The sequence below is a fragment of the Asterias amurensis genome, chromosome 3, assembly GCF_032118995.1.
Source record: "Asterias amurensis chromosome 3, ASM3211899v1".
Classification (NCBI taxonomy): domain Eukaryota; kingdom Metazoa; phylum Echinodermata; class Asteroidea; order Forcipulatida; family Asteriidae; genus Asterias; species Asterias amurensis.
In genome coordinates this window covers 27,253,249-27,263,505 of record NC_092650.1, presented here as the reverse complement: position 1 = coordinate 27,263,505, position 10,257 = coordinate 27,253,249, and the positions used below count along the sequence as shown (strand labels likewise).

Below are 10,257 nucleotides of genomic sequence, written 5' to 3'. Positions count from 1 at the left end.
GATCTTCGTATTGACCTTATCTCATCCATACTTTTTACCCCCTTTTTTTTACCTGATGTTTTTTTAGCACTGCGTACTCAGTACTTTCCCGAGTTCTGACGGGCATAATAACTCGGGTAGGATCCGAAGCCACGCCCTTTCAATTCCAAAGCCGTGTCTTACCAACTAGACTATAACCGAGATTGCCCGGTAGAGAGGCAGTTCGAATCCTATGTTTTGGCAGCGGGTACCGCAACGATTATATTAGATGTTAAATTTGAATCGGGGATAAAGAACATTAGTTTAGTTGTTGAACCCATCACCGATGTTTGCTATCACTGTATAATCAGTACTTCCCCGAGTCCTGTGAAAATAATATCACAGGCATATTACTCGGGTGGGATTCGAAGCCACGACCCTTGAAATTCTAAAGCAGTGTCTTACCATCTAGACTACTGAGGTTGTCCGGTAGATATAGAGGCAGTTCGAATCCTATGTTTGTACTGAGACTTCGGAGTATGGGTAAAAACCAAAAGTTAACATTTTGTCCCCAATGCAAATTTAACATCTATTACATTGTAACTTTATCGACATCCTAAGACCTCAAAGCGCATACAGCACTTGTTTCCACTAACCCACGAAACCGGGACGATGCGCAGATATTGGGCGTGCAACACTGGGGAGAACCGGTTGGTCACGTGACTATCTGCATCAGAATTACCGGTGAACTGTGAACAAAACGATACACAGTCATAAATGAGTATGACGGCTGTCCACCTCAGAGCTGTAAATTGCGACAGATGAGACTCATAAACTCACTATTGGAAGCCGTTTTTTTTTTTTTTTTTTTTTTGCAAATCCATGTGCGCACAAAGGGTGCCAGACACATTGAGCAGAACTTTAATAACTTGACCTAAAATGGCATCCAGCAAACAACGTCGCGTATCGACTTCTCTTAAGTCTCACATTATGTTGACTCTCATGGGATACCAATTGACAAAATCTAAAGGAACTCTGCATTATCTGCTCAAGTGTCTATTAATAAAATTGCAGTCATCATCAATGAGGACGCATGAATCGTTTTCACTGAAGTATGTGATAGATGCAAAATTGCACTTAAAGTTTACTTGGTATCTATATTTTAGCAGTAGGGGCCAGAAAACTCTTGTGCGTATACAGTGTCCAAGACAAAACTGCATACAAAAATTGGGTTGTGCTGAATTTTGCTAGAATAGTGACGTCCAGCAACCACGTGACACAAAATGTGTATAATAATGGCCCCTCAACGCCGCAACTCTCTCACAGTACAACAGTTATGACACTCGAGCTGTATCTCAACCAAAGACCAGATAACTTATTACGTTCAACGTTGATGTTTAACCTCGGAAAATCCTTTGCACATTTCTTATTCATAAGACATGATTCAGATGTTTAATTCGTGTGCAACATATTCTTGATCGTAGCCGTACGTGTGTAGGGCTCTTCCTGCTTCAGGCAGAGACACGAAACGGTTAATGTCTCATGAGCTGTCGTGCTTAGTGAAATTAATACCAGAGTTGGGATAACAGCAGAGGTTGGGGTAGGGCTGAATATAAGGGTGTAATTTGTCATCAGGATATTAGTGGCTATACTTTATAAGTATCGCCTATTTTATAGTACTCACCAATTGGACACCACTGGAAGTTGTCACGTCTGTCAATGAAGATGTGGAGTCACCGTACTGAACGCGGAATGTCATCACATGGCGGTTGGCGTTGTGCATTCCCTGTGTGATCAGACCAGTAATGGACACGTTAGCTTTGAAGTTGACTTGTATCCATGGAGTCAGGTCATATAAATATGCGCACCATGCAGGAGCCGGAACTATAAATAAAGAGGTGAAATCACAAATGAAAATATAGTTATGAAATGTTCGTGTTGTGCCTCTGCAGTGAGGTGCAGGAACATTTGAATTGAATGCAAGCAATAAAGCCGCGGAGTAGTCAATTCTTAAAATTTTGTAACTTTTATGTTTATATACAAAATTGTAACTTCCATGTTTAGTGGGGGGGGGGGGTCAATAATTGTTGTACTTTTTCATTATTTACAAGTTCCATCAAACATCTTTAAAATATTGAGTTTCATTTACACCAGCATTCATTATACAGGAAAAATTGCATTTTAAAATTTTTATTTTGGGTTTGACAACCTATTATGTTTTAGGTTTCTTTGATCAATAGAAAAGGACAAATAATTGAGCCAGCTCCCCCCCCCCCCCCCCCCTCCCCCTTACTCTCACTCTCTCGCCAACATTTCCCCTTCACTTCTTACTTTATCCAGAGTTCAAGCAGTTGAAAATGTACCTTGGTTATTAAGCCTTGCTTGACTTGCTCTATAGTAAGTCCCGGCCATAGTCGATGAACTGAGATCACTGTCCAGAATGTCTCCATTCTCCATCCCAAGAGGTCCGTCAAATTCTGCTGAACAAACGTGGGTGAAGAGAAAAGATATAATCTTTGTAGTTGCAAGAGATTTTTGAAGACAAAAAAAACCCACCATTTGTTGTACAAAATTTGTGTACTTTCAGATGCTTAATAAAAGGCTTCAGGCCTGAAGTATTTTAGTATTTTAGTATTTGAGCCGTTTCACTCATAATGTTTATACTATCAACATCTCTCCATTTAATTGCCCGTTACCAAGTAAGTTCTTATGCCAACAACACTCGTTTTGAGTAGTTGTCAAAAGTGTCCATCAGCACCTTGAAGTCTTGGGTATCTTGGGAACCCTTTCTTAAGACGTTTACCCCCAAAAAATAATCATATTTGATTCATATGGAACTCCATCTCTGCCAAGTTACACAGCGCATGTGGCATTCTGGCTTGGATCTCCCAAGCATGGGCTGTCAACGGCGCAATGTCGAATCGTGCCGTCGCATCGAGTCGTGCCGTCGCATAGTCGCGTCGTGCCCGTCGCATTGTCGCGTCGTTCCGTCGCATTGTCGCGTCGTGCCGTCGCAATATCGCGTCGTGCCGTCGCATAGTCGCGTCGTGCCGTCGCATTGTCGCACCGTGCCGTCGCATAGTCGCGCCGTACCGTTGCATTGTCACGTCGTGCCGTTGCATTGTCGCGTCGTGCATAGTCGCGTCGTGCCGTCGCATAGTCGCGTTGTGCCATCGCTTGGTCGCGTCGTGTTGCCGGGCCTATACATTTTACCCTACCCTGGCTTTATAACATGGGTGCGACAATGCGCCGTTGACGGTGTAATCGGCTAAAGACCTTAAAAACTACAATGCGACAATTAATGCGACGGCACAACGCGACTATGCGATGGCCCTAGCAAACAGTACAAAACAATGCGCCGTCGACGGCGAATGTTTCAGAGATCCGAGACAGAGTCAAACATGCGCCGTGTAACTTGGCAGAGATGGAATCCCATAGATTCATGAGTTATGATTTTCTTCCAAATAATTCTTATTAAATTATTTTCGGAACATTAAATTTCAACTTCCGATTTGTACCGGAAGTCAAGATATTTTTGATCTGAGTGTCTCATGATAAAAGTCCTCCGCTCTCATTTACAGCCGTACCTTTGTTTCGTTTTGTGTTTCTCATTTGTGTTGATTGAATTTCCGCAGAGAAATAGAATAACACTTTCGAATTGCATTATATTACATTTCGAATGAATAATATTTCATACAGTTGAAGTTGTGTACTAGTCTTATCTACGATTAAAAGTAATAGTTGCGTTGTTGTTGGAATCAATGCTCAGTTTTAAAGGCAGTGGACAGTATTGGTAATTACTCAAAATAATTATTAGCATACAACCTTACTTGGTAACGAGTAATGGGAGCTGTTGATAGTATAAAACATTGTGAGAAACTGCTCCCTCTGAAGTAACGTAGTTTTCGAGAAAGAAGTTATTTTCCAAGAATTTTATTTCGAGAATTAGAATTGGGGTCTCGAAATCAACCATCTAAACGCACACAACTTCGTGTGACAAGTTTTGTTTTCTTTCATTACTGCTTGCAAATTCGACAACCAATCGAGTTCAAATTTTCACAGGTTTGTTATTTTGTGCATAATTATGTTGTGAGAAGACTGGTCTTTGACAATTACAACAGTGTACAGTGTATTTAAAGCTGCACAAAAAATGTATGGTGTCGATGCGAATTATTACCTTCGAATAAGACATTTCTTGACAATTGCTTGAAGTAAAGGTACAACAATTATACCATTCAGGTCAGTACCTCCTTTTCAGATAGGCCTACCTTCATTTAAAGAGGCTCCTTTCAGGCGTCCGCTTCGAAGTTTCTCCATGGCTGATTTCACCCAGTAGTATTTGTTATAAGGCTGACCGGGATCCGGCTCGGGAACCGGACCGTAATAAGACATCTGACAACTCTCGGCGATACAATTGCTCGCTGAAATTCAAACACGAAAACGAAAAGTACTGAAACTCATACAAAATTGTCCTGCGTATGTTTTATCGAAATCGCCAAGACGTGGACGACAATGACTATGGGTGATTTTATGACAAATTATTCATCACGCCATCCGGGTCGATCTTTTGACCTTTTTCTAACTTTGCTGCAGTTGGTTTGGTCTCGTAAGACAACTTTGAAACCTGAATTTGAGCATTCTTTGTCATGTGGTTTGTAATTAACAGGTCAATGAACCTTTGACCTTTTGATCATAGTATCGGATGCTTGTATTTCAGTAATGAATATTGGATATAAAGGAAATTTGTCTAGATCACGTGAATAAAAAAAGTTATGTGACTCACACCACAGGCCCGAGGGGGAATAGACGTACACCAGTTACCGAATTATGCCAGTCAATTATGTGTTTTATAACACGGTCTTAAATGTGAAAGACTAATTATAACACACTGCTTGTTCTGTATGCTGGTTGGCTGAAACACGGTCACGTGGGATGAACTAATATAGTCTAATGATCGCCGAATATGACCGAGAAAACCAATACACGTTGAATATCTTCGGGCTGTTGTTGAACAGGCTTCACGGTAGTCATAACAACTGGGCCGTTGTATAGCAATTATTGTTTGTTAAGGTCTACAGGTACTTGAAAAAGGCGCTTTGCCGCCAACGTTTTGGGATTTTCACGTTCGTCACCTTCCGTTGGGTCTTTGCCGCTACTATGTGAGCCAGCCTTTAGGGCGGGGTGTCAGTAAACATACTTTTAAAATCAATGTTTAACCCGTTGCCTTAGAAACAACATATTTTGGGCAGCTCAAGTCCCGGGGAAAATTTGCAGTGTTCGGAATATTATATAAGGACGACCGTGAATGTGTAGGTTTTCTCGGTCAATTTCGGCAAATGAACAGCCAATTTAACCACCAAGCTATGCTATTTCGCGCGAAATCGAATGCTACTGAAAAGGGTCATTCGATTTCGTTTTATGATTAGTCAAATGTAATGTTGCGCCATTCGATTTAACAAAATAATCATTCAATTTAACAATTCATCAAAGCAACATTCAAATTCGCAGACGCTTCTTGAGGCGTGTGTGTCACGAAAAAAGAATGAGGATACGCCAAATTGAACGAGTGCTAGAGTAACTTGAATGCCTCAAACGAAATTGAACGCCTGAATTCTGAATTTGAAACGCAGTAACAACTGGAAAGGCAAAACAGCATTAACTTGAACGCATGAAAATGAAATTGGCAGCTCATTTGTCGAATTTGACCAGAGATCCTTTATTAATGGCAGTATTCTTTTATTTAGTACTTCATGATAATAAATACAAGGAAAGCCACTTACCGATCAAGAAGAATGATATCTTCAGAATCAGAGGATTCAACACATGGTTGATGTGGTGAAAGGTGATCATGATATAGCAGAGAGCTTACTCCATTCAATCCGCTATGTTGATACCAAGATTTCTTTGATCAAAAAGCAAGTTTTATATATACGATAGCGGTGTTAAAACAACGCAGCTTCAATGGTGAATCTCATGGACATCTGACGCCTATAGACGACTTGGTCGGAGAACTCGATCACGTGATTGACACACCCTAGTTCTCTACCTGACGTCATTGGTATAGTATCCAACCAGGGAAATCAACAACGGACCTTTTTTCCTCAGTGAAATCATGTCCTTAAACGCATTTTCCCACAAATTATTAAGTTCAAAACTTTCTAATGATAACCCATGTTTAGGGTGCCTTTATGGTACTCCTTACGCGTCCAAACTTTCATGAGACGGGTCCCAATTTCACGGCTCGCTTTACTGCGAAGGTCTGCAGTCACGTTGCTCTGTAAACCTCTATTAAAAAAACATTTAAAAAAAATAAAAATACATAAAACCATGTTAAGTTTTAAACCAGATTAATTGCTTGAAATACCCAATTTGTTCAGTTTATTTTTTCTTTATTTGTTTTTCGAAGTCAAAAAGTCAATATTCAATTTTGAATATTTGTTTTCATTAATGATGGTTAACTTTAAATTTCAATGTAAAGTTTGTCATCTAAATTTGGATGGAAACCTTTTTTAAAATTAAGCAAAATTAAAAGATCAATACAAATGATGTGATCTTGAAACTGGCTTCTTAATTTAGCACAATCTATGAGTTAAAGTTTGCAATCACCGTTGCACGTATACCTTTATAAAGAAAAACTTTTGGATAATTTCCACGCAGGGAAACTATGTGCTGTCATTGAACAGGCATGCCGCAGCCATCCGTCCAACGTCAATAAGAGAAAGTACAAACCAATGCTACCAGAAACCATGCAGTTATTAAAGGAGTTTTATCGACCCTTTAATGTAGAACTTGCCTTGATGCTTAATGATGAGAAATACCTATGGGAGGATAAACTGGAAACAACTTTGTCGATTGACAAAAAAACAAAAGTGCTGTGACACTTTTGTTATACCCCCTCCCGCCGGCGAGCAGAAATGAGGGAATCAAAATTAATACACACACTTGGTGATTTTACTCGAGCATACTGTTCGTTAACTTCTGACACCATACCCTGTCAGCGAGCGGCTGGCGGCAGAAAAGTACGTGGATCCGTTTGACGGAAATATACCACCACGTTTTTATTACTTAAGAACAATATTAATACTTTGGAGGATTCCTTCAGGAGATGTTAAACAGCAGGCAAATGAATATAAGTAGGATTTGAAACTTTGCATGATGGAAATACGATATGGAAAGGTTTGCGGTAACACTATGTAATGACTATCTCTAATGAGTTGGGGTGGTTCTGAAAAGAACTGTTGGTTTAACTCCACGAATATGCAAATGAATATGTTTGGACACAGCTTCTCTTTACATGAAACAAAGATATTTCAACTTCCAACAGGGTATACATTTTCAACAGTCCTTAAGGATCCGATGACCCAATCCAGTCCTCCATACTCCAGTGGCCCACTGTTCCTCCTGGTGAGATCCTGCTTGGTCTATAGTCATTGTTCATTGTGGTCCCTCCCCAGTCCGTCTCCACATTTGGGCCAAAAATTCCCTTTTTATGCTAAGCCCCTCCCATGAATCTTTCAATCTTCTTTGCTAAAAATCTTGAATCTTAAAAACAAAAGCAATCTAAAGTCGAAATTTTTCTTGAAACAGAACGAAGTAAATCAAAAAGAGTTAACATCACCATGAACGGAATTCTTCATTCTAAAGTTAACACACAATGGGGGCATACCTAAATGGAACATAATAACCAAAAACTACAGAGAGTAAAAGCCTGTGAATGACACATTAACAACAAATCTTATGAAATCTAAACAAAAATATACACTGAAAGGAAAACGTTCACTGAAAACTTTAAAGGAACACGTTGCCTTGGATCGGTCGAGTTGGTCTTTCAAAAGCGTTTTTTACCGTTTGTTATAAAATGCATATGATTAGAAAGATATTTTAAAAGTAGTAATATAATGATTCACACAATTATCACTCGAAATTGCGTGGTTTTCCTTTTACCTCGTCGACAAACACGGTCGGCCATTTATTATTATTATTATTGGTTTATTAAAAAAAATCAAACATCGCAGCCCGAAGGCTGAATTGAGTTTAAAAGATATACAACAAGAATAAACATTATAAAAACATTTAAAAGGTAAGTGTTTACCGAAAAATAATTTAAAAGATCATGTACAATATATTGACAAAAAACTACAACTTGGATTCCAGCTCCACAAAAAACAACAAGAAGTAAACAATTCAACTGTTGAGAAGGGTGTGGGTAGGGAAGGAATTGGGCTGTTTTTGTACCTGTTGGTTCTACACCTGATTGGGCAAAGTTTGTTAGTATTTCTAAGATTATTGTTTCTATTGGGTGGGAGAAAAATAATGTCTATAGTTGTTAGAACTTAAAAGTGATTTATCAAATTTAGAAAACAGTTGTTGGAGTCTGACAGAGACGGGTGACAAGCCAACAAGGGCGTAAATTTCACTGAAAGACTTGTCACTACAAAAACCCTTTGTTAGAATAATGCGAAGGGCCTTTCTCTGTAATTTCTCTAGACAATCCAATTGTGTTTTACTAAGACTGGAAAACCAAACTGGGCAGGCGTATTCAATTGCAGGCCTTACATACATGGTATATATCAACAAAAGGTCTTTTATAGGAGTACAACACCGCTTGAGTTGGCGAAGGAAAAAAAGCTTGCAGTTAAAAGACTTGCACATCTGATCAATTTGGGTGTCCCATTTAAGGTTACTTTGAACATGTACGCCTAAAATTTTCAGACAGTCAGTTTGATTAATGAATGAGCCATCAATAATAAAAGAAGGTGCTACAGGTGGAGAACGCTGAAAACAAAAATTCATTGATTGACACTTTGAAGGATTAAGTCTCATATTATTAACAGCAGTCCATTGTTGGAGATGATCTAGTTCGTTCTGCATGCTATACTAGTTTGATCAGAGTTCTTAAAATGGGAGTCAAATTAAATGGCGACCGTGTTAGTTCGCAAAGTAAAAGGAAACCCACGCAATTTCGAGGCAAATGTGTGTGGATTATTGTATTCTACTTTTAAAACATCTTTCTAACCATATGCATTTTATGACAAACGGTTACAAACGCTTTTCAAAGTCCAGCTCGACCGATCCAAGGCAACATGTTCCTTTAAATGACTTTCAAAACCGCGACTTGCTTGGTAGTTGACAGTTTAATTTGATTCCGGCATAGGAATTTGTGCAAGGAATAGCCTATTATACAAAGGACTTGATTCCCGTCCAGTCGCAATCATGGACTGTACTCCTCTTTTAACAATGTTCTGCTTAGCAGAAATGAGCAGGATATTAGTCAAAACTTGTTCTACTTGACATGATACTATTGGCTGGTAAACCTTTTTCTGGTAAGCATTGATGTTGCGCTTAGCTAGTTTTGCTGATTGGTCACTGGAAATCAAAATTGGATACGTTAACTGGTGGCTCATTTATTTTGGAAGCTGTTAGTTTATCGACGATTAATCAGCGACGCACTCTGCTGCTGTCAAAAACTGCGACACATTTAAGAAAAGCATGATTGTATAATAAACGGTTTGATAAACAAAAATGAGCAAAACTGTAATCAAAAATATATGTTCAAAAAAGAAAACAAGATTAGTTGAAATTAAAATGAAACATGGAAATTTTTTTAGTCCGTAGATGCTCTCTAGTGCAATCTAGGGAGTCTAAGGGGTGCTGTTCCCCCCTCTCAGATGTTGAAATTTAATGCCTATTTCAAGCTATGATGCACCTATTTTTGCTATCATGTTATTGTACATACAAAACAACTCAATTATAGCTTCGTAATATCCATATTGTTTCTGCATTATAATGCTCAGACGGCAGTTCATCCCTGGTGGGTATTAAAGATGGAGCCTGCTATAAAGCGGAACGCGAAGCCTTTTACGACCTTGGGTCCGGGCCTAAGGGCTCAAGAAAATTTTGCATTTTAGGTTCTCTGAGGTGCAATCTTAGGCCAATAAGAGGCATACAGAATGGCACAGAACATCTGTAAAATGTGAGCAGCAGTAGAACCTTTTGAGTTAACAGCATCTTCAAGTGCGGATCTATGAACCAAGTTTTAGGTGGAAAATCTGTCGAAGAGTGAGCACACGAGTGCGAAACCTTTACGGCATGGGTCCGGGCCCGCTTAAGGGCCCGGGAAAATTTTGCATTCTAGATGCTCTGTGGTGCAATCTTAGGCCAATAAGAGGCATACAGAATGGAACAGAACATCTGTAAAAAAATTAATGTGAGCAGCAGTAGAACCTTTTGAGTTAACAGCATCTTCAAGTGCGGATCTATGAACCAAGTTTTAGGGGGAAAATCTGTGAGAGAGTGAGC

At 39.3% G+C, this 10,257-nt stretch overlaps 1 protein-coding gene across 1 annotated transcript; it reads right to left on the bottom strand.

Annotated features, from left to right (window-relative positions):
• Positions 1–563: 563 nt before the first annotated feature.
• Positions 564–5,808, bottom strand: LOC139934803 (lactadherin-like). The gene is made up of 5 exons (XM_071929206.1): positions 5,739–5,808; positions 4,241–4,379; positions 2,321–2,473; positions 1,643–1,832; positions 564–707 (listed from the first exon to the last, which is right to left on the bottom strand). The coding sequence occupies exons 1-5, from the start codon at positions 5,806–5,808 to the stop codon at positions 564–566; spliced, it is 696 nt and encodes a 231-aa protein (XP_071785307.1).
• Positions 5,809–10,257: the final 4,449 nt, after the last annotated feature.

What these genes read in the sequence shown, in the direction of transcription:
- LOC139934803 (XM_071929206.1), bottom strand. Translation starts at nt 5,808, where the DNA reads ATGATCACCTTTCACCACATCAACCATGTGTTGAATCCTCTGATTCTG. An exon ending in AGCGGACGCCTGAAAGGAGC is followed by an intron (nt 2,474 to 4,240) that starts CTCTTTAAATGA and finishes TGCAACTACAAA; the next exon opens with GATTATATCTTTTCTCTTCA. An exon ending in GCAAGGCTTAATAACCAAGG is followed by an intron (nt 1,833 to 2,320) that starts TACATTTTCAAC and finishes AGTTCCGGCTCC; the next exon opens with TGCATGGTGCGCATATTTAT.